Below are 24,785 nucleotides of genomic sequence, written 5' to 3'. Positions count from 1 at the left end.
ACAGGGCTAAGGCCTATCTGGAGTTTTGTGACTTGTCTTTGGGATTAAAATATAAACATCACTTATCACATTCCGAGGGGTTTGGGGAAGGAGGTTAGGAGGTGGGGTTTTTTCTTTTTGGTTTTACCAAACCCAAACCACGGAGGGAGCCACGTATGTGTGTGCACTATTTCTGGGAGGGTAACAAAGCTTTTGTTCGCTTAAAAAAAAAATCAGACTTGTGGATGGCACCGACTGTTTCCAATTTTGAACAGTAACTGAATGTCAACCTATTGACCTATAGCAAGACAGAGACTGACAATGGCTGTCTCCTACGGGGGGGGAAGTTCGAGCTCGTTACCAATAGACTCATCACAGCCTCTTCAGGAGCATGCCTGTAGACAAGAGGAGCCCTACATTCTGTTCAAACTTCTTTCCCCAAACCATTATAGCGCTGGCCAAAAATTACCAAGTGTGGGAGACAGCGGTATAAGGTTTTGGTGTGAGGGAGAACGAGTCGGAGAAAACACAATTGCCATCATTTCATACCAATCTTCATGCCCAATTTCCAGCGAAACTTTATATTGCTTTAACTCCCAGGATTAGAAACTGCAGGAAGTGCTGGGGTTGACCAGAACAAAAGGGTGGGTTTGCTAGGTTCCCTTGCTTATGGGTGGTTAAATGTAGTTTCTCTTCCTCACTGTGAAAATGGCATGCTGAAAATGAGGGTACACATTACCTTGAAAGACCAGGAGGGTCCATCTCCATGCCAAAAATGAATAAAATCCCTGTCAAAACACATCGAGTCCAATAACGGTCATTATTCACCAGGTGACATACAAAAAAGAAAATACTTCAGTAGCTTTAAAAATAGTTTATTTCCTTCTTCACAAACACACAAGCCTTCTGACCATTCCCCAAGGCACCACAAATTAAATAAAAGCTTAAGAGTACATTTGTCTTACATGATTCAAGATAGAGTGGATTTTAAAGCAAATGGGTGCCAACTGTGGGGTGGGGGCGGGGGGGAGGGTTGGGAGGGGATCAGGGCAGGTACCAGGAACGGGCATGCATTTTCCTAGTGTTCATTGCAACAGGCAGGAACCAGCACAGGTGCAGCCCACGAGCAGTTTTCCCAGGTTAGCTGGTCCAGAAGCGTGGCGCCTCACGCTCTCTCCGTCTACCTCAGAAAATGCCAAGAGGACTTCCCTAAAGTACAAGCCTTCTCACTGGCAGTCTTGGTACCGGTAACAGAATATGATTATTAAATACCTTCAATGTGGTTTTCATTACAAAAAATAAAACATGTTTCACATAAAAGCTTTATAATATAACCCAGAGGCCGGACTTAGTGTGCGTTTAAAATCTGAAGCCAGGCTAGCCTGGCTGCTTCTGACCACGTTTTCATTGCTTCCAGGGCTTTACACTTTTTCTAAATACGCACCCAGCTCCTTACCAGTTTAAATGCTCATCAAACACGGTGAGCATCGTGACTGCCTTTCAGTGGCCTCTTTGGGATTATAATTCTAACCCAAGGAGGACAGCTCTAATTTCTATTCAGATTTGCTCGTTCTCCCAAATCATGTGAGCGCTGACCAAACCCTAGCAAATGTCAGGTACAAAGGTTTGTGTGCAGAGGCCCAATGAGTAATTATGAATAATTTTACAATGATCTGGTTAAGAAAACACAAAGAAAAGGAATGATTTTCCTCATAAAAAAAAAAAAAAAAAAAAAAAAAAGCCTGGACTTGAATTTAAATAAGAGATAGACGTGGAAGGAATGAAATATTGCTTCTACCCGAGATGGGCATTCTTTACCCATGTAACAACAGCGCTACAGCAACACCCCCCGGTCGGGCCTCCTAGGGGCCTCCGCTGGTAACGTCTGAGGTAGATGCTGAGGGCTTGAAGAGAGGTAGGTACAGTCCAAATTTGTTTTCAATCCCTGCGAATGTTGCCACTGCCAGTTTGTAGCCCCCGACGTGATCAGGATTGGGAGCAGGCAGCGTGATCCGGGATTTAGGAACGGGCTCTGAGCCCATGGGTTTCCTGAAAGAGAAAAGAGAGGGGAGAATCTGAGTTTTGTTTTATGCTTTAACTTGGTAAACACAACATCCCAAAACTGAACATCGGCACCATACAGGAGTGGCGGAATTCTAGTCAGCTGTACGTTCCCCTTGGAAAGAGGTCTGATCTGAAGACGTGGTTTCACTATTTTCCTACATCTTCTCCACTTCAGCCCGTAGGTGGGCGTACCTGTCCCCAGGATGACCGAGTATGAGAAGCAACTGAAATGTGGCTGCAGTTTAGCATGATGACACTTACACTCCTCCAAAATCAACGTAGAACCAGCGCTGTAGCAATTCGTATGTCAGCAACGTCACACCAAACTGGGGTGAGGATCGAAGCACACGAGCTTAAAAAAAAAAGGGGGGGGGGGGGAGAGAATATCAGGTATAATTAGATTTTTAAAAAGCTTTACCTGATACCAAAGGTTTAGTTAAGGACAAATTATTTCCATACCGCCAGCTCCTTTCCACAGAGCCTTCGGGCCTTCCTCCCGCAGTATCTTCCTAAAGCAGTCCATCACTCCGCTGTAAGTGGTCTGGCCGGCCCTGGCGGCCACCTGTAATCGAGTCTTGATAACATCAGCAGGGGTCACTAAGGATGCCGCTGGCATACCTGCAGGAAAGACAACGCCGTGGCAGCCTGCTCACATTCTCACTATATAAAAAATAACTGCTCTTTGAACTGCTGGCCCGTGGAAGGAAAGTTAAGAATCCGAGGAAATCGGATGCCTATTTTACTGTCCCCTCTGGGACATACCACCCTAACCATCTTGTCTACGGCGATGGAGGCTCCCCCACATCTATGGACGCACCCTCCCCCATCACCTCCACTTGTTTTGCTCCTATTTCTTAAATAGTTGTAATGAATTATTCATCAACAACACTCCTTTCAGGGGGTGAGAGTAAACAGAGAGGAGAGAGAACATCTTTGGTTCTCTGCCCCCCCCCCCCCACCCCCGCTCTCCTTTTGAAATCAGAAACTCACCAAGTTATTAGATATGATTTTTCAGAGGTGACGCTTGTTATGCGTTTCCTCTTCGTGCTTTTCTGCGGCTGCTGGCAGTCCCGGGAGGTGCCTTCTCGCACACAGTCAACCACCCCCGACTCTCCAAACCCTGACCTCTCCAGTTACACCAGAAAAAAACGCTTTACTGGTAGCTAAGCAAACACTGTGTGCTGTGTGTGTGTGTGTGTGTGTGTGTATGTGTAAAGGTGACTGTGGAGGAGCCTCGCATAGATAACACGTTAGGATTCCTTTTTCAGAGACTGACATCTCCTAGAGAAAATATCTGACGGAAAGCTTAAGATTGATACTGGCTGGTCATCAATGAAAAAGGAACAACAACAACAACAAAACCCTCCCCTAATTACCAATGGGAAATATTTCTACAGTCATTTTATCCAAAATGGGGCAGCCCATGTTTAGATTTTTTAAAAGCCGAGACTGTGCTCAGAAGACACTGTCTCTTCTGGTTTTATTACTTTTCCATTATGAACCCACTCCAAACCAAATTGGTCAAATGCAGATGCATAAATCTCCTTTGCTTTTTTTAAGGCTTAATAATTCTGTAAGAATTTCTGTCCAAACCAACGTGGTCTGGCTCGCAGCGCCATCCCATCCTTCTAACAGACAGCTTTAAAGCTACAGTGCGCGCACGTCTGGGGAAGCGCGCACGGTACACGTCTGCACTTTCCTTGCGCGGCTGAAGCTCTTCCTCCTCCGTCTGGACCGAGCTCCTCAAACTTCATCCCAGGCCACCGTTTCTATAAAGCACGTCACCTATCTGCTTGTGAAAAAGCTCACTTTCCATTCCAGTGCTTCACTGGATAAGTCGTCCTGAATTTCCTCGGAGCTTGTTGGAATTATTTTAACTTTGAGCCAGAAGTTTATCCTCCAACATAATGGAAGGAAACAGGAAAAATGCTTAGAAACCCACGGTGTTCACACCACCGATTTTGGTTTACTTCCTGGCCCAGAAAGAGTTTAGCGAGGCCGTCTGCCGTAAACATCCAATAAAATCCTCCTTACAGTGCTGGGCAGGCATGTCAGAGTGTGACTGTGAAAGATGCACGAGCAATGGAACGGGGAAAGTTTCCTTCAGTTAGGGTAGTTTTCATATAGAGTTCCTTGTTATGGGAAAAAAAAAAAGAAAGAGCGAGAGAGATGCATTAACGGGAGCGGGGGGGGGGGGCGGGGGAGTGGGTGGCAGAGGAAAGATCCTCATTAGTGGAATAAAATTGCCAAAAGAAACATAAGATGTTCAGTTTCATGTGTGTTTGTTGGGAGGATGCTGGAAACACAGTAGCCTGCACAAGACTCTCACCCTCTCCATCCCCAGCTCCCGTCTCTCAGATGAGGCAGCTGCCCTCAGAGAAGCTGTATCTCTGTAGACAGGGGTTTTCCCTTAACCTGGAGAGCAACAGGCTGCTCCAAAAACAAGGCTGGGAAAGACTAGTAGCCAGCCTGGTCCCTCCTGGCTTCTAAAAGGCTATGGCTATAGTGATCAAGGCCAAGTGTTCTCTATTCCCAAGGATGGGGGTGGGCAAGAGGGGGCTAGAACTGGAGGCTTCTTCTGGGTTCCTCAACAGGGAGGGGACCTGAGGCTTCAGTGGTAGACAAACGGGGAGACCTCGGGACCACCCATTACTCGTGTGACAGGAACAATTCGGGGTGCTCTCTAGCCAACAGAAAACACCTGTCTTTCAGGGGGCACAGCAGCTGGAGAGGAGAAGTTCATTTACAACGAAAAGGAAGCATGGCCAGCAAAAGACAACTTTGGGGCAAGTCACCCTTCATTTTCCTCACTATCCTATTAGTATTTGTAAAGGATGTAACCTCTCTGTTTATGGCATTCAGAGTTTATACCTATTTATATTGGATCAAGGTTACGAGTTTTAAAGGTTCCCTTTGCATTCCTTATCTAAGTTACCTGCTTGTATCAGCTTCTGAGAAAAGAGTGGAGATTCTCACTTGGAATGAGAAAATTCCATGTTCCTGTCATACCTTTCAGTTGGGGTTTTGTAAGATAGTATTAAGTTGGTAATACTTAGAGGCTGATGTCGGTGAGTTTTATCTTTTATAAGTGCAAACATGCCTCTGTACTTCTGAATGCTATTTTCAAACCCCGGCTTCCCTGTAGTCTGACACTGGTATTGCTAAACGTGCTTACTGTTGGTATCTGCCTGGTACATGGTTTTCAATTCATTCTCTTTCAGTTTTTCTACGTTTCTGTTTTCTCAAACTTCAGGTGACTAGATTTCTTTTCAGAACTCATCGGAAGGCATCTGTTTTGACTTAGGAGCATTGAATCCACTCCATTGTGGCTATGGTTGTGGTTAACAGACTTATTTCTGCCGTCCTACATTACGGCTTTTATTTTCTCTGCTTTTGTTTCCCTCTTGAACTCCACCCTTTCCTGCCGAATGTATTCCAATGCCGCGTGCATTTGTTACACAGGTGTGCTATTTACAATGTGCACAAGTAATCAGCGTGGACATCCCTCACCGGCAGGCGAGCTCTTCAGCACACTTCCACCTTCGTCCTTCCTTTGCTTTATCTGCCTCCCAAGGACTCCTCTTGTATAAAAATGTGTGTGCCAAAGTGAACAGTTATTTGCACAGACTCTTGGGTTTAACTTCATTTGCTATTTCATGTATCTATCCCACATTTCCTTCTTTCTTAAATTCACTTTTCATTTTGACTCAGAAGTCTGTGAGGGGTAGCCTTTGAGTCCTGGCATGGAGAAACTCACTTAAGCTTGGCCCGAACGCTCGTGTGCTGGGAATGTAACTGAGGTCCGAGACATCCTCCCCTGGCATTCTGAAGCTACCCAGGGCTGAAGGTGAGGAGTCCTCCCTCCCTTATTGAATTAGACCTCCTGGATTAATCCTACATATCTCTTAAACGTGCTGAAATTTTTCATCTCTGTATTTTTGCTCCACATTCTAGAGCATTCTTTTTTGTTGTTGTTCTTTTTTCCCATGAGTTTATTTTCCAGATGCCTAATTTGGTCTTTGATCAAATCCATTCTATCATTCAGACCATCTACGGATTTTTAATCTTGGCAATCCTGTTATTAGCTTTCAAGGAAGCCTCTTTACTGATCGTTCCTTTAAAATCTCTCTGAGGACCTTAATTATAGTTCTTCAAAGTTCTCCTCTGTTCCCTGAATTGCCTGTTTTCTCTCTAATTCATCTGTTTACTTGCCTTACAGCTCAGTCTTGTCTGAGGACCTCTGTCTGTCTATTGATTTTCAAGTTCAAAGGACAGGCTGATTAGTGCTGTGGAGGCTTCTACCAGTGTCACCCTAGGACAGTGTCACCCACAGGCCTCTCTCCTGAATGAGAGGATGGTCTATGGGTTTTGAGACACGGGCCTGTTAACTGGATGCAAGGGGCTAAGTTAGCTGCAGAGTGGGGACCTTCCAAATCAGCTGAAATACAAAGTACTTCACTCTGGAAGTAGAGGGAATTATTTTACACCCCTATGGGGAAGAGTGGCCATTAACACTCCCCCCCGACCCCCACATCTGTGGTAAAGGCCTAGAATTATCTTAAACCTTGCGTGTTCTGCTTTCTTTCAATCTCCCTCCTAGCAAGTGTTGCCTGAAGCTCCAAATAAAAAGGGAGTGGGGGGGGGGGGGGGGAGGGACTACACCTAACCTTCAGGCAAGGAAATGAAATTCTTTAACCCTTGCTCATGATTTACACTGAAACCTCCACCCCACACTCCAGACATTCTATTGTTCACTCGGAGGTCAAAATTCTCTGGATCTTCTTTTACTACAAGTAGTTTTTCCTACCAGTGTTTTGCTCTGTGACATCTTTCAGTCCAATTTCAAGAGTCACTATGGTTATGTTTCCTGCCTTTTAAGGGCTGCTGCTGACATTTTCTAGTGTCAGTGAGGAGTTTTGAAAATGTACTTTTTGACATTTTAAGTATTTGGGAGGAGGAAAGACAAATGAATATGTTCAGTTCATTACCTTGATCTAATCTCTCCATTACATTTTAAAAAAATAACCTAAGAACTGCTTTTAAATTATTTTTCCCTTTTTTATTGAATTTATCGAATGGCATTGATAAATAAAATTATATAGGTTTCAGGTGTACAATTCTATAATATGTCACCTGTATACTGTATTGTGTGTTCACCACCCGAAGTCAAATCTCCTTCCATCACCATTTATCCCCCCTTTTACCCTCTTCTACCTCCACCGCCCCCCCCCCCCCCCCCTTTTTCTCTGGTAGCCGCCATACTGTTGTCTGTGTCTATGAGGGTCTTTTTTTTTCTTTTTGTTTGTTTACTGCCTTCAACTTTTTCACACTGCCCCCAAACCCTCCTCCTCTCTGACAGCTGTCAGTCTGTTCTCTATGAGTCTGTTTCCATTTTGTTAGTTCATTTTGTTCAATAGACTCCACATATGAGTGAAATCATATGGTACTTGTCTTTCTCCGACTGGTTTTCTTCATTTAGTTATAATGCTCTCCAGGTCCAGCCATGATGTCATAAAAGGGGATTTTTCCTTCTTTTTTACAGTCCAGTATAAATATTACATAATTTTTTTATCCACTCATCCACTGATAAACACGGGCTGCTGCTCCCAAATCTTGGCTATCCTAATATATAAAAACCCAGGGTCCAAAACGACCAAAGGCTCTACCGAACGCCAGGCTGCGCAAGCAGCAGGTTCCGGTGGGCAGGGACTGGCCAGCTGGCTGAACTGTTGACTTCTAGGAGAGAGAGAGAGGCGGGGCTGATCAGTGGCTACTGAGGCTGCTGGCAAGGCCTGGAGAGATAGAGAAGCAGGCTCTGATCTGTAATCTCGAGGCTGCAGATCAGACCCTGCTTCTCTCTCTCCAGGCCTTGCCAGCAGCCACACCTCTCTCTCTCCGAGAGATCAGCAGTTCAGCCCACTTGCCAGCAGCCTGGGGTGGCTGTTGATCAGCCCCTCCTCTCTGATCAGGCCCAGAGACACTGACTGGCATAGAAACCAATCAATCAGAACCAAATCTGGGTGAAGTGCAAGGAGCCAATGGCTGCCTAGGAGGTGGAGCTTTTGACACTGACTGGCATAGAAACCAACCAATCAGAACCAAATCTTGGTGAAGTGCGAGGAGCCAATGGCTGCCTAGGAGGCAGAGCTTTTGACGCTGACTGGCATAGAAACTGACCAATCAGACCAAATCTGGGTGAACTGCAAAGGCAGAACCTAAGGTGGGGGCTGAGGAGGGTTTTAAGGGCAACAGCTGTTTGGTGTAAGGTATAAGAAAGCAGTTCAATTTTTTAATGACTGGTTTGGCAGTATAGTGCATATGGCTGGCTATCAGTCCAGATATAGGGATTATGTATTTTTGTCTGCCAAGAGCATCTCCTCCTTCTGAAAAAGCCTCCCCCCGCCCCCACTTAAGCAATCCTATCCTATATAATCAATCTATACTAATAAAAGGGTAATATGTTAATTAGACCGGGTCGACCGGCCATCTTCTGAATGTCCAATTTCCTTCTGGACAAAGCCATGGTGGTGGGGGCCGAGGCAGAGGCAGTTAGGGGCGATCAGGCTGGCAGTGGGGGCGCAGTTGAGGGTGAGATCAGGCTGCAGGGGGTTAGGGGCAATCAGGCCAGCAGGGGAGGGCAGTTGGGAGAGAGACCAGGCTTGCAGGGGAGGGCAGTTGGGAGCGAGATCAGGCTGGCAAGAGAGGGCAGTTGGGGGCAACCAGGCCGGCAGGGGAGAGCAGTTAGGGGCGATCAGGCAGACTGGCAAAGAGGTTAGGGGCTATCAGGCAGGCATGCAGGCAGGCAGAGGGGTTAGGGGCAATCAGGCCAGCAGGCAGGTGAGCTGTTAGGAGCCAGCGGTCCCAGATTGTGAGAGGGATGTCCCCCAAGGGGTCCCCGATTGGAGAGGGTGCAGACTGGGCTGAGGGAACCACCCCACCCCCCACATGAATTTTGTGCACCGGTCCACTAGTTGTAAATAATGCTGTAACGAATATGTGTAACTCATTTCGAATCAGTGTTTTGGGTTTCTTGGGGTACATTCCCAGAAGTGGAATCACTGGGTCATAGGCAATTACATTTTTACTTTTTTGAGGTAACTCTTTTCACAGTGGCTGCATCAATTTGCATTCCCACCAATAGTGTAGAAAGGTTCCCTTTTCTTCACATCCTCACCAACACTTGTTTGTTATGGATTATAGCAATTCTGACAGGAGTGAGGTGATATCTCATTGTGGTTTTTAATTTGCATTTCCCTGATGATTAGTGATGTTGAGCATCTTTCCATATGTTCATTGGCCTCTTTGGAGAACTGACAATTCAGGTCCTTTGTGCATTTTTTAATTGGATATAAATTTTGGATATTAACCGCTTATCAGATGTATTATTGGCAAATATATTCTCCCATTAAGTGGGTTGCCTTTTCATTTTGTTAATGGTTTCCTTTGCTGTGCAAGAACTTCTCAGTTTGATGTAGTCCCATCTGTTTTTTTGTTTGTTTCTCTTGCCCAAGGCGATATATCAGAAAAAAAAATATTGCTATGAGGAATGTCTGAGATTTTAATGCCTATGTTTTCTTCTAGGATTTTTATGCTTTAGAGTCTAACACTTAAGTCTTTAATCCACTTTATTTTTTTGTATGGTGTAAGAAGGTGGTCTAGTTTCATTTTTTGCATGTATCTGTCTAATTTTCCCAATACTATTTATTGAATAGACTATCTTTACCATGCTGTTTTGATTACTATGCCTTGTAGTCAATTCTGATATCAGGTAGCGTAATTCCTCCAACTTTGTTTTTCTTTATCAATATTGCTGTGGCTATTTGATGTCTTGTGTGATTCCACATAAAATTTTGGAATATTTGTTCTAGTTCTGTGAAATATTCCACTGGTATCTTGATAGGAGTTGTATTGAATCTATAAGTTACTTTGGGAAGTATGGACATTTAAACATGAACATGTATATGCTTCCACTTATTTGTATTGTTTTCAATTTCTTTTTTCAGTAACATATATTTTTATGAGTAGAGGTCTTTTTAAAGACCTTGATTAAATTTATTCCTAGGCATTTTATTTTTTGGATGCAATTATAAACATGCTATTTAGCCTCCATGTCTTTGTGTGTTTTTTTGGAATGTGATTTATTTCTAGTTTCATACCATTGTGGTCAGAGAAGATGCTTGATATGATTTCAGTCTTATTACATTTACTGAGATTTGTTTTGTGTCCTAACAAGTAGTCTATCCTAGAAAATGTTCCATGTGCACTTGAAAAAGAATGTATATTCTGAAAATATAAATTAAATCCATCTGATTTAGTGTGTCATTTAATCAAAATGACACAGAACTAGAACAAATATTCCAAAATTTTATGTGGAATCCCACAAGACATCAAATAGCCACAGCAATATTGATAAAGAAAAACAAAGTTGGAGGAATCACGCTACCTGATATCAGAATTGACTACAAGGCATAGTAATCAAAACAGCATGGTAAAGATAGTCTATTCAATAAATAGTATTGGGAAAATTAGACAGATACATGCAAAAAATACATGCCACCATTTCCTTGTTGATTTTCTGCCTGGAAGATCTATCCAATGATGTCAATGGGATGTCAAAATCCCCTACTGACTCTATTACTGTTAATCTTTCCCTTTATGTCCATCAGGATTTGCTTTATCTATTTAGGTGCTCCTATGTTGGGTGCATAAATGTTTATGAGGGCTATATCCTCTTGTTGGATTGCTACCTTTATCATTATGTAGAGTTCTTCTTTGTCTCTTACTATAGGCTTTATTTTCAAATCTATTTTGTCAGATATAAGTATTGCTATCCTAGTTTTTTTTTCCTTTTGCATGAAATATCGTTTTCCATCCTTTTACTTTTAGTCCATGTGTATCTTTCGTTGTGATGTGGTTCTCTTGTAGACAGCATACATGTGTGTCTTGGTTTCTTACCCATTCAGCTACCCTATGTCTTTTGATTAGAGTATTTAAGTCACTTACATTTAAAGTGATTATTGATAGATACATATTTACTGCTATTTTAATCTTTTAACTATGTTCCTCTGTTAAAGAAGACCCTTTGACATTTCTTGTAATATTGGCTTAATGGTAACTAACTTCTTTGTTTTTTTTCTTGTCAGGGAAGCTCTTTATTTCTCCTTCAATTTTACACAACTTTGCTGGGTGGAGTAGTCTTGGTTGTGGGTTCTTGCTTTTCATCACTTTGAATGTTTTATGTCAATCCCTCTGGCTTGAAATATTTCTGTTTAGAAACCAGCTGACAGTCTTCTGGAAGCTCCCTTGTAGGTAACTAACTGTCTTCCCTTGCTGCTTTTAAGATTCCCTCTTCGTCTTTAAACTATGCCATTTTAATTCTGATGTGTCTTGGTGTGGGCCTCTTTGGGTTCATCTTTTTTGGGGACTCTGTACTTCGTGGACTTGTGTGTCTTTTTCCTTTACAAGGTAAGGGAAGTTTTCAATCATTCCTTTTCAAATAGTTTCTCAATTCCTTGCTCTCTCTCTCCTCCTTGTGGTACCCCTATGATGTAGACATTGTTACGCTTCATGTTGTCCCAAACGTCCCTAAACTATCCTCATTTAAAAATTACTTTTTCTTTTTCGGCTCTGATTGGGTATTTCTTTGTACCTTTGTCTTCCAAACTGCTGATTCTAAGTGAACAAACTGGAATATGAACCTGGGTAGTCTGACACCATGATCTATGCCATGAACCACTTTGCTGTGATGGCTAACAATGCTTCAGAAATGATATTAAGTGAAAACTACATATATATACAATGTGATCAAAACTGTTAAAAACCATTCAAGGGGGAGAAAATTAACAAGAATGTTAGTGATTATAGCGTCGTGGAATAATGGGTAATATTTTATTTAACCTTTATGTTATTTTCATAATCATAAAAAAAAAAACTAAAAGAGAAAGAAATCAACTAGTAATTTCTATAGCTTGGTTGTATGGGTTTTTAGAAAACACCACCCAGAGATTAAATCATGCCTGAGTAGCTATCTTCTGCAAGGGAAGAATTAAAGGGGATATTTTTGTGGTGTAAAGAAAAAAACAAAGTCTTAGACTGATCTGAGCTTTAATTCTTCTGATTTCACAATTGATTTCTGTAGTGATTTATAGACAGATTCTTTTGGATTCAATAAACAATTGGCTAACATTTATTGAGTATTTATTATATGCCAGGCACATGGTTGCTCTCACTTGAGCCTCACAACCACGCCTCCTAGTTGGTAATTATCTCCATTTATAGCCAAGGAAACCAAAGCTTAGGGAGATTAAAATGACTTGGCCAAGGTCATGCACTACTCAGTGGTTAGTTCTCCCTATTAGGTGTTCAACCTTATTTCAAGTAAGTAATTTGAAACAAACTGTATGATAACCTTTGGCTCAAAAAATATTATCATTTATATATATGTAAATGATACCTAAAGGACACAGTGAGTCAATGGCAAGATGGGATTAAATGTGGGTAGTTTATATTCTTGTCTTGAAATCATGATTTCCTGATACAGGTAGAGAGATCTCATTGCTACTTTTACACTAGGGTTCCCCGGGGAAGCCAGCCAGGAAGGATCAATCCTGCCTCATATGCCAATATCACTGCCTTTGAAGAAAAAAGAATTAATTAAGAATTAAAGAGCAGCTACCTAGGTTCCTTCCTCCAGGGGCTCCCCAGGCTACAGGCAGGACAAGGAGCCCACAAAACAGCAAGCAACTTCTCAAAGCCGGGGGTTGTTCTCAGGAGACTTAAGCCACATATCTGATGAGAGCAACACCTGTATCAAAACTGTTTGGACCCAGGCATCACAGGACTGCCTTAGGGTTTGTTAACTCATTAAATGTTTGTCAACACCTGGAGAGCTAATCCAGATTGTTCCGGCCTTTAGGGTCTCTGCACCAGGAGTAGCATCAAAGAACACACTGATCCCTGCTGTGGCTATAATCAAATTTCCTCTAGGGATTTACATGGCGATGGAGAAACCAACCTCCACATCTATTTATCTCCTCCTGATATTTTCACTGTAGCCCTGAAAAAAGATGACAGTCATTTCTCTCTGGGATTCAATTAACACGCACACCCAGTTCCTCTGATCTTATACAGCGAGGAGGAAGCAGGTGTCTAACAGCACCAAGTGGTACTGCATTTCTTTTCTCTACATGATAATACTATTGCTTCAATTCTGGACAAGCTGTCATACATGCTTGTGCTTAGATACCACTAAAGCACAATTATTACACTTTTTAAACTTCTGACTTAGTTCTCATTCTTATGCTATGAAGTAAAACTAAATGGAACTTGAACTGGAATCCAAATAATACCACCAATCACACCAATTTTTAATGAGCCTTTTCTGGAGTTAAGAAATTGACTTGTCCAACAGTTTAATCTGCCAGAAGTAAGGCTCATTTCCTTCCCGTTCTTTTCAGTAGCTCTTCACAGCAACATATAGCCAGCCATGTCCTGTGTGCCCGGTCAACAGCTAGAAGCAAAGTTCCAGCGTAGTGGTGTGGGTGGGCATGGAGCTCTCTCTGAGGGGTACTCACCAGCGATGGCACCAGCCAAGAGCAGGCTTCCAGGGCTCACCTGCCCATCTTCGTTTGCAAAGGAAGCCTTCACGTGAGCGTAACACGGGAAGTAGATGGCCGAGAAAGGAATGTCCCGCAGAAAGCATGCTTTGGCACCCTGTCCGTTGGAAAAGGAAGAAAAACCACATGAAACACATATCCCATTGAGAAGATCAAGCTTCTCTGGAACTTATCTTGGAACAAAATATTCCCTGAGAAGACTGAATTGTACTCACAAGTTAAAAGGGGGGAAAAAGTATCACCCAAATTCTGCAAGTAATAAATCTAAATTTCCTTTTAAAAAATAAAACTAATTTTATTGAGGAAGAAGGGGGTAGTTCTCGCTTTTTCTAATAGTAAGATTTCTATTCAAGTGATTTTGGGACTTCATCTGTGACATCCTTTCCCTACTGATGGCAGGTCCCTGGCATTTCAAGGAGGTTTTGTTCTCAGAAGATGGGCAGCAACAGCCAAGATGCCTCTTGGTTCATATACCAGGAAGTAGAACAATTAGATAGGTGGCGGGGAAGGAGCTTATTTTTTGTATTGTTTGAGACTCTGATGAAAGTGTTGGACTCCTTCCCAGAAAAAGTTACACATATGTAAAAAATTATATACCTTTTCAATGGGCTCATGGATCCCCTAATTTAATCAATATACTTACCCCTGCCCTCCAGGATTCATGAGACATTGAACAAATGCCTTAAAATATTTACAATAATTCCTACACATTTAATACCTGTGTGCAGAGCAATTTAACAACTAGAACAAAGTCTTCACCAAATAACTTTTGGTGTCAAAATGGTGACATGGGGAGGCCTGGAGAATTGATGCATGCCCAGTTAGATGAAACAGTTAATCGTCTAATGAAAACCACAAGATGTATATTGTGTTTAGGTAGGCTAAATGGAAAAGAAGTCACCCTTTTGCCACACTTTATGATTTAATAGCATTTCTTTTACAGATTTGTAAAACCTGAAGCTTTCCACCAAATTTAGAGAGTCTGTAAAGAAAATGACGACTCCATCCAAATTCACCAGATGCAGTGAAGCCCAGTGACATTTACTGAGGGCCAAGGATGTTGGATCTTGGGTATCTGGGGCTGATGGTGGTCTCCAATCTGTCAAACTTCCTTAACGCTGCACATTCATTACTGTAGCTTTGCTCTTCTGACTCCACATTACACTCCTGACTCAAACTGAGCTCGTGGGTAACAAAACCCTTCGTCCTTCTGCATAGGAACTGCTATTAACCCAGGTCTCCTGTAACCTAATTAGTTGCCTTGAACAAGTAACATAAGTAGCACTTCATGTTTAATCCTATTAATCTTCCTCCTGCCTTGGCCCATCCTTCCAACCAGAACAAATGCTTGGAATCTGGACCTTGTCAGGTTGCTTATTTCTCAGCCAACTCACTCATGGGTGAGATTCAGATGCCTCTGTCCCCTTTGAGCAGATATTTCAAGAAAAGAAGAATACACACCATGTTCTGCTAATCAGCCCACACCTTTCTATCTTGTCTACCCCCAAACTGTTAAAGGCCTAAGTGAGAAGAGGAGCCACAAAACCCACCATACCCTGGACAGTTAATCTGGCAATTGCATATCTATTAATGCCCATGCTGCTGACTTGCTCAGGGCACATCCTTGGAGACAGTGGCAGAGACAAGTCCAAAACTTAGGACTCTCAGGTTCTTTCCCTGTCCTCCAGCTTTTCAAGGGGAAGAAGTACAGTATAACCCCAATGCCCATGTATAATATCCAATCTTTTCTCTATGATTCGTTTTTAAAAAGTGATCATGCAGGCAGTTACTGTGTAAGGGTAACACTACCACCCATTTGTTTCTCTATTTTCACTTTCTTTTTCTTAGTCTGCCTCCAAACCTTCCTGTAAGTTCTGTCAGCTATTTGTCTACATGGAGACTCTGTCCAGGAGATATTCAAATGAGATACCAAGGAACCAACTCAAATTAAGAGCAGTTAAATCTTCACGTCTGGCTCCCTCGATTTAGTAGGAAGCACTGCCATGTTACTGACTTTCTACATGAATCACTCTGGAGTAATTTTTTAGGCTAATATAGTTCCTCCTCCCACAGATCTTGCTTTTTACTAAATCCATTTGTTTTTACTTTTAATTGCACCTCCCACATCTTCGAATTTTAGAGCCAAATCTCAGTCCATATGCTGTGTTCATTGTTTTGCTGGTAATACTTCCCCCTTTAAAATGTGTTTTTCCCTGACTATGAAATATGAAATATTTATCATAGACAATACAGAAAAGTATTGAAAACTGAAATCACTCTTAATTTCCACTAGAGATACCACTACAACTATTGTACACGTTTTGGAGCATTTCCATCAACAGCAGTATCAACCACCATTCATTCCATAGTTGGGACCATGCTTTTGTGGTTCTGAGGTATGCCTTTTCTTCATGGCTGTTTTTGTGTGTGTTTTTTTGTTTGTTTTTTTTGCTTTTTTTTGGGGGGGGGGGCCGGTGGGGGGGAGTATGATCTAACATCTCCTTCATTCGTCAGCCATAAATTTTCTTTCTATTTGTTATTTCAAAAACTTCCACCATCTTTGGTCTTGGCTGTCCTACAGATTAGGCCTGGTATCCTCACCCTCAAGAAGCTTTGTAATGACGCCCCTTTCCCGTTTTCCTCTCCTTGGTTGGCTTGATTCCTTTCAGGTAAAGCTACTCAATGACCCATTCATCTGATTCATCAAGGGACCTATCACTCTGCACCTTCTTGGACGATTTTTAAGCTGAGAACACCAACCTCTTAAATACCAGCTCTTCATTCATTTAAACCCAAATGCCACCCTTTTCCACTGGGGATCCTTTATCTAGCAGGTAGACAGGGAGTGGGTTCCACGTGGCTCCACGCCGTCCATACTTCGTCAGTGCTGTTCTGGGTTTTCTTCTCGCTCTTACATCCGCCTCTGTCTGCCTGGCTTGTTTCAGGGTGTGAGCAGCCAGGGGCCAGGAACTGCTGTCTGATTTAACTTAGAAAACGGCCAGATCTCTGGCTGTCAGTGGGGCCCAAGACACGTTCCTGGTGACACTGAGTCAGCTTTGCCAAGTCACACAGAGAAAACCACAACTAAAAAGAGAAATGAGAGGCTTTGGGCTACGTTGTCAGATTTCTGCAAGGACCACGAACTCATTTCTTGGAAAACTATACTAGAGACCAAAACCAAGCTTTTTGTTTTTCAAACAAAGATATGTAATTTGCTGTGGATACAACAGAGCTGAGGAGGAAGTCGTGGAGAATTCTGAACTGGAATGGTAACGAGAGAGAGAGAGAGAGAGAGAGAGAGAGAGAGAGAGAGAGAGAGAGAAAATGATCAGCCCCTCTTAACTGATATGACTTCACTGCGGTCAGAAGGCCCGAGAAGACGTGATCTGGAATCGCCCTGGACACAGGAAGGGTAAGTAAGGCCACGGGAAGCAGCAGTGGGTTTGCCCAGAAGGAGCTCTCTCTGCTGGAATCAGGACAATCAACCAGGAACCAGCGTGAAAACAAGCGCCTCATAATGGGTGTGATGTGCTTTAAGAGATGTTTGAAAACAGCCCCAGATGACTGAGAAGAAAAATGGCTTAATCAAAACACAGATGAACAAACAAATAAAAAGAACAAATCTAAGGAAAAATGGATAGGACGATGCTGCATTTTTCCTACCAGGGACGAGACAGTGCCTAACCTAATAAAAATCAACTAGTTCGTGCGTACTGGAGCGAATGTTAGACTATGGAAGAGGTCTTAGGTTTCTGAAAACGTGAAGAAAAGGCAAAGCCACGGAAGAAAGAGAACGTGTGCAGCAGCCTCCATCTCTGCTCTGCAGAAGCAGGACAGCCTTGCCAGCAAGTTAAAACATTTAAAACCTCGCCGGACCGGAGCGGCTCAGTGGTTGAGCATTGACCTATGAACCAGGCCAGGGTTGCAGGCTCACTCCCGAGTAGGGGGTGTGCAGGAGGCAGCCAATCAATGATTCTCTCTCATCACTGATGATTCTGTCTCTCTCTCCCTCTTCCTTCCTCTCTGAAAGCAATAAAAATATACTATAAAAAAAAAAACCCCACAACATTTAAAAACTCAAATTTCTACTGATTGAGGCATGTAGAACCCATGATGCACCCCTCTGTTCTATCGCTGGGTATCGGGAGGCGAGCATCGGGAGAAATCAAGCTCTGAACCTTGCTCATTTGTCACAACTACTAAAGGCTGCCTTCTTCCGGGAGTCGGGAGGGAACAGGGCTTTAGGAATACAGGAGGCGGTGACTGCGTTAGTCCCTGTAGAGTGCCCACTGCAGTATACACGTGAAGGGCAGTGGGGAGGAGGAGGCCCTTCTCCCTGCCTCTCCCCTGCTGCATCCCTCACAGCCCAGCACCTGCTCAGACTCCTCCAGGCACAAATCACTGGCCTGGACAGGAGGTGCCCCCAGCCTCTCCCTCCCCAGGCACGAGAGCCCCAGTTCCCAAGGAAAGCTAACTCTGCAGAAGGTTGGAGAAAAAGGCACAGACTTCTTAAATTTCCCCGGCCTCCTCTCCTCACCACTTCCTTCAGGTCAAAGGCACAAAGGCAGGTGCCAATTTGTAAGGCTGCCCCAGGCAATACCTGACCTGTGGCTCCCCACAATGAAAAGGGAAGCAGGATGTGAAAAGGCTTTTAAAGTCCCAACAGAGAGCAGGCCTCTCTCCCGGATTCCCTGATAAATCCTTCACAGGGGTGGTGAACACCCATTCTCCGTCCTACAGCAAAACAGAAACCTGTTTGACTTGAATTCTGCGTGCCCCCGTGCGATATTTACAAGGTGATCAGCCTCTTTGAACCGGCAGCTTTATAATAGAGGGAAACATTCCGTGCTGCCCAAGCGCCTGCGTCAGCTACACAAAAAATAATTACTTTGGCCATTTAAGAAATTAATAAGTTACAAAGTGTGTGCCACCGAAAATAAACCTTGAAACGTTCTTGCTGCATAAGAAAATCACCACATTTCCTGTCTCTCCTTCTCACTGGTTCCCGAGGCAGCCCTGGTTAGCCCCGAATGTCCTCTGTATCCCGTAAAGCCACCCAGGGAAAATTAATAAACCCAAAATGCAATCATCTGATCTCTTACTATTCATTAAAGCCCTCTTTCTCCAAAGAGGGTAAATTATTGTGTGTGTTTTTTTCCTCCTTTTAAATAAAAGACCCACCAATAACAGACAGGAACTGTAAGAGGCATCTCAGGGGAGGCCCCATATGTAAATAAACGAGAATCAAAACTCAGATCTAGTTTAATGATGGACTCTGGCTCTGCGCCAACTCTGGATCATTCTGAAGTCTCTCGTCGTCATTCTAGTTAAGGTCCAGGAAAGCTTCTTTAAGGGCAGGCCTCACTGAACTTGAAGTTAAGAGCCCACAGTCGACACAAGCCCGTGACGCAGGCTTAGAGACGCTGGCCACGGTATCCCCGCGGCAAAGGAATTATTTATTTTGCGTCTCATGCTTTCTTGGATGCGGCCACTGTGTTGAAAGCCCAAGGGAGCTTTAATCAATTGTTAAGTTGCTGGAATCATCCACTCAAGTTTACTCTGGCAGCTCTGTCTGGCATGAAACTGTCAAGAGATATAACACAACAGGATTTGTATCTTACACACACACACACACACACACACACACACACACACACACTGCTACCTCCAATGTCTTTTTTCCCCTTTTTCTTTTAAAGCTCTTCATCTCGGTTGGTATCACACCTGCCCAATCAATTTGAGGGGTAGAAAAAAAAGAAAACAGTCCTGAAGGGTGGTTGCTGATAAAGAAGTCAGGGCCAGGGCAGGTCTTTTCGCATGCTAATTCCTGCTTATTCTAGCTGTACCTGCAAATACAGCTCTAAACAGACTATTGCTAATACAGGGGAAGGTAATTACACTCACAAAGGCACCTCTGTGTCAGGGCTGGGCACCAGGAGCCAGCAGGTCTGGGAGACGGAGGCTTAACAGAGACTCCTGCCGTGAATGCACATTGTCTAGCATGGGGGGCAAATGCCAGACTGGGGGACCCTGCAGCCCTCAAGACAACAGTGGTGCACCTTGTCTGCGAAGGTTATTTAATGCTCCTGGCACCTGTAGTCAGAGCCACCCCTCTTCCCCTAACTTGCAGGTTTAGGATTTATTTGGCATGTATAATTGTATATTTTGATCCTGGAGCGGCACACAATGGGCAGCATGTCATGTCTTGATCCCTCGGCATTCCTCATGGTTTCTCCCACGCCAGTTAACCCGTGGCTCACAGCCTGGCAGCACCTCTCCTGCCCAGGCCAGGGACAGTTAGGGCCACGAGGCTGGGATTCGAACAGGGTGGGAAATATCACTGATGCCGAGACCTGGTATGTGATTGTGTCGTTGGAGTTAGAACCAAATAAACCAGCCAACAACTGGAGACTCGATATCAGTGACATTGAAATGACTTCAATTTTAAGGTAAAATAGCAATGGCTATGATTTGTTTTCTTGATTCCAGAGACATTTAGGGTGTAGGTTTCTCCTGAATTTCATTGCAATTTTAAGGAAGGCATTTGGCAACTCGAGATTTTTGGGTAGGAAATTCCCTCCTGTGTGTCAGTGTTGGCTCTTCCCTATTCTACCACCACACGCTGCGTTGCCATCAACAGTGCTCATCTGCCATTGGCCAGAAACCCTCCAGAGAGAACCAATGCCTAGTCCAGGAGATGCTCAAGCTGGTCTGCTCTTGAGCCATCCTCTTGACAAGTTTCATTCAACCTCCACTATTGTGCAGGCAATGCGTGTGATCATTCCTCTGTTCTATTCTCCTTGGTGTAGATCCAGGGAGGAAGGGAGAGCTCTTTATTCCAAAGTCCTCCGGCGCGCCCAATGAAGGCCATTTCTCTGCAATTGTGGCTGGGGAGTCTCTTCGTGTTTCACCTCTCTAACTGCAATTCTTGGAGAGGATGACTTCTCAGAGAGGAAGCAGACTGCATTCAAAGAAGTAGTTTGATATAAATCCTCTTAACTATGGTTCTCTACCTGCAGCCTGCCCCCCCCGCCCCCCCAACACTTCTCAAGCAGCAGGACACTGCAGGAGCAAGCATGCAGGCTTTGGAGTCAGAGACCTGGGCTCAAAGTATTGCTCTGCCACTTGCTATCTGATGGTGGGTGAAGTTCTTACGCTCTCGGTGCCTCCAGTTCCTTATTTCTAAAATGCAAGTAACGTTTGTATTGACATCAGAATTAAATTTACATCCAATGATTCATATAAAGGACCTAGTACAATACCTAGCCCAAGGATCTTCAATAAAAGGTGATGATATAGAGGTAATTATTACAATCAATGAAAAACACACTGTCCTCTTGCAGCAGAAAACAGAAATAGCTAATATATTCTTTAAGCAGAAGCTGGACTAGGACTCCTATGTGGTTTCATACTTGAATCACAGTAGAGTTCTACATTTATCAGGTAAGAACCAATCAATCTTTTATTTGGCGGAAGACCTAATCCTACCAAATAAGTTTCAATAGTTTGCCAACTTGATCATATCCCACATGGGACATATCACCTTAATTTACAGTCAGTGAACATTTCTTAAACTGGCCAGCTTTTAAGTGCATACCTTGGTCACAGTTAGAAACCAGAGGGAGGTAAGAATAGATTGTTAGATATCTATGTCACTGCTGGAAAATATATTCAGAGCACTCCACAAACAGTGGATGAGTGGCAGCATTTTCAATACTTTAAACCTGAAGGACAGCATGCTAATATTATACAAGTGTCGCTGAAATAAAAAAGTACTGTGTTAAAACTAATTCTGCAGGCACTTAGCAAAAGAAAGAAACAACAACAAAACAAAGCATGAACTTGATAAAAAAAATGTTTGTCCCTGGAAAGGTAGGTTATCTGCAACACAGGGTGAGAACACTAACCTTTTATTGTTACCTACTCCTGAATATCTGAATTTTCTTCTTTTCAAAACTATACTGCCTGTCGAATTATTTTTTTAAAAGAACTTTATGGCACTGGAATGATTATATTCTCTCACCTCCCTTAACACTCATCACTTTGAAGGCAATAATACTGCATTCAATCTTTGTAACTCTGGCACCTACTAGAATTAATCATTAACAAGTATTTGGTGAATGAATGGAAGAATGATAAAAAAAATTAATCACTTCCTAATATTTTTAAGAATCTTTTCTAACCCCTCCTGCATAATCAACTCCCTTGGGCATTGATTTATAAAATAATATTTTTCGCCTGGCCAGTGGTTGAACCAGGAGGTCATGGTTCGATTCCTCATCAGGGCACATGCCTGGGGTTGCGGGCTCAATCACCCGTAGGGGTGTGCAGGCACGAGATGGTAAACTCCTTATAAAACCATGCGTTATCGATTCACTTTCATATTCCCAGGGCAGAGCTTGCTGGGTGAATGAATGGGTGTCTCCTTTCTTTGCATTAGACTTCCCCAACGTCATGGTCTTCTTTGGTCATTACTTGCCCACATTCATTCACTGTCAGTGCTCCAATATCCTTGTGATAACTTGTAAACACGTGGCTTTTGCTTACCCTTCATGAGCTCAACAAATGCTTAGCAAATGTCCACTTGTGTGCCAGAAACTGTTACAAGAAGCAGTGAACAAGACAGGTCTCCGATATGCAAGCACACTCCAGATAAGGAGACACACGCACACTGAGAAATCTATCAGATGGTGACAGGTGCCATGCAGTGACCTGGCTGTCTTTCTGAGCAGGCATCTGTTGAGCGAAGACGTGAGGGGCAGGGCCTTCAGGCAGACGGAAAAGTGAGAGAGAATGAGCTTGGAGAGTCTGAGGGAAGGAAAGGCAGCAGGGCAGCCAGAGGAGAGGGAGGGTAGAACAAAAGTGCAGGGGAAGAGAGGCGAGCAGGGAGCTAGGGTGCTTATCTAGGTGCAGCAGGAAGCGCTGGGAAAGGACACCATTCCTGTAGGGCATGCTAGTTTCCGCTCAAGTGTCATCTCATCCGAGGCCTTCCCTGACCACTCTACTAAAATGCATCCCCCTCCCTCAATGCTTGCCTGCCTTGGCCCTTTCCATATCCTCACCCTACCCTGCCTGCTTCTTCATCAAGGTTCTTAGCACCAACAGATGTCATATGTTTGCTATCTTGATGGCTGACTTTTTCTACCCACCAACATGTGAGCAGGGACTTGGACTCCACAGCCATACCCTAAATGGCTAGAACAGGGCGTACAGTCAGCTCTCAACAGAACTGTGTTGAGTAGGTGAATTAATCTGATTCACAGTTTAAATAGATCAACCTGGATGCTGTGGGGACAATAGATTTGGAAGAGTCAGGAGTCAAACCCATGAGGAGGCTTTCCCAGAGGTCCAGGGAAAAGCCGCCTGTGGGAGAAGAAGGGTGCAAACTGTCACTGCGGAGGTTGTAAAGCCATAGCATGCCCCTGGGTGTTAGAAAATTAGCATGGCACCAGCAGTGAACAAGACAGGTCTCCGATATGCAAGCACACTCGCACTAATGACTAAACAGGTGTTTTCTTCATGTGGAGCCATGAGCTCATAAAAACGAGTATTTCTTTAAAAGCTGCTAAATTGAGAATTTTTTCTTGTGTACTTACATGTTACCAACATAAAATTAATAAACTGGTACAGTTTGACAAAATCTATTAACAATAAAAATGCACATGCCCTATGATCTAACATCTTCATTGCTAGAATTTATCATTGGGATAAACTCACAAAAGTATATCCAAATATATGCAGGGATATTCCCCCTGCTATGGCTTGTAATATCCCCAAACTAGAAACAATATAAATACCCATCAGTAGGAAACTGCTTAAAAAATATTTTTAAAATGTTTCTACGGCTATTAAATAAAATGAGGAAAGAGCTTTAAGATATATAGTGTGCTTAGAAAGATTCCATTTTTGCTAAAACACACATACACAAGATTCTGATATGGATACAATTAGTGATATTCAGAGAGAAAGAGAAAGCAGGAAGGAGGAGAGAGGTAAATATTGATCTAAGTAGGTTTTATTTTCTTAAAGGTAATATGAAAAACACAAGCAATGGTTATCCTTTGAAGAAAGAATGAGATTAAAAGGGGTAGAGAGAATTTTACTTTCAGATATTTCTGAATTATTTGTGTGTTTTTTGAAACATAAACTTGTATTTCCTTTAACACAAACAAACAGGCCTGGCTGTTGTGGCTCAGTGGATGAACATGGCACATGATCAGGGCACATGTCCCAGTTTCAGGCCAATCCCCAGTAGGGGGCATGCAGGGGGCAGCTGACCAATGATTCTCTTCCATCGCTGATGTTTCTCTCTCTCTTCCACTAGAAAATCAATACAAATATATTAAAAACAAACAAATGACATCCCTTTGAGATAACTAGCAGAATAATCAAGAACATGTATCATTACTTGCTTTCTGATTTTATGGACAGTAGTCCAACGATTCATCGACACATACACAATGAATGAACACACATGCACAACAAGTATGTACATGGATGACTATATATCTGAATACTCTAGAATGCAGTGGACAAAGACCTCTGATTAGAACCCAGTAGATACAGCCCATATTTGCAAGTGACTTTCCAGCAGCAGCCAATGCACCACACAGGAGTACAATCCAAAAAAGATGTTCAATTCTGCATGATGGATCCTGGCTGTCATTGCTTCCCTGCCCGCTTTCTGAACTCAGAGACAGAAACTGTTCCTTTGCTTCTTAAGGAACATCTCTCAGCCTCCATGAGCTGTGCTGACATTCAATGTTAAACAATAAGTTCCATTCCATTCCCCGGGTGTAATCCGTCTCCTCAGCAAAGCTTTGTTGGCTCCTACAGGAAAGGCAACATTCACAAGTCCATATATGCCACTTTCCTTTCTCTGGCGATTTATTTTACATATCTCATGCGCTAGGGGCTTGTGTAATAAAACAAAAGTTACCTAGAGAAAGGGAAACACATCCTCATGCATTCTTAAGAAAAGCAGTATAGTTGCAGATTTTTTGAAAACTACATTACATTCAAAAAGCTCTTTCAAAGGCAGTTTATTATCCTGCCTTTACTTCAATCACCTACCTACTCGGTGCTGTAACTAAACCTCTCTAAATGGTACCCAAAGAGGAGGCTTTG

General features: G+C 43.1%; 1 protein-coding gene across 1 annotated transcript in view; it reads right to left on the bottom strand.

The window, feature by feature from the left end:
* Window positions 1-1,722: 1,722 nt before the first annotated feature.
* The window catches only part of SLC25A13 (solute carrier family 25 member 13), a 157,122-nt gene continuing 134,059 nt past the window's right edge, over window positions 1,723-24,785 (bottom strand). The window contains exons 15-18 of the mRNA XM_008148832.3: window positions 13,617-13,755; window positions 2,503-2,661; window positions 2,305-2,395; window positions 1,723-2,028 (exon numbers count right to left, since the gene is read on the bottom strand). Coding sequence (XP_008147054.1) covers window positions 1,842-2,028; window positions 2,305-2,395; window positions 2,503-2,661; window positions 13,617-13,755 — 576 coding nt within the window. The 3' untranslated portion in view covers window positions 1,723-1,841. The remainder of the gene's footprint in view (window positions 2,029-2,304; window positions 2,396-2,502; window positions 2,662-13,616; window positions 13,756-24,785) is intronic.

This window comes from Eptesicus fuscus, chromosome 14 (assembly GCF_027574615.1).
Source record: "Eptesicus fuscus isolate TK198812 chromosome 14, DD_ASM_mEF_20220401, whole genome shotgun sequence".
In the NCBI taxonomy this organism is placed as follows: domain Eukaryota; kingdom Metazoa; phylum Chordata; class Mammalia; order Chiroptera; family Vespertilionidae; genus Eptesicus; species Eptesicus fuscus.
Note: the sequence above shows the minus strand (reverse complement) of the source record. Positions and strands in the feature narration are given on the sequence as shown.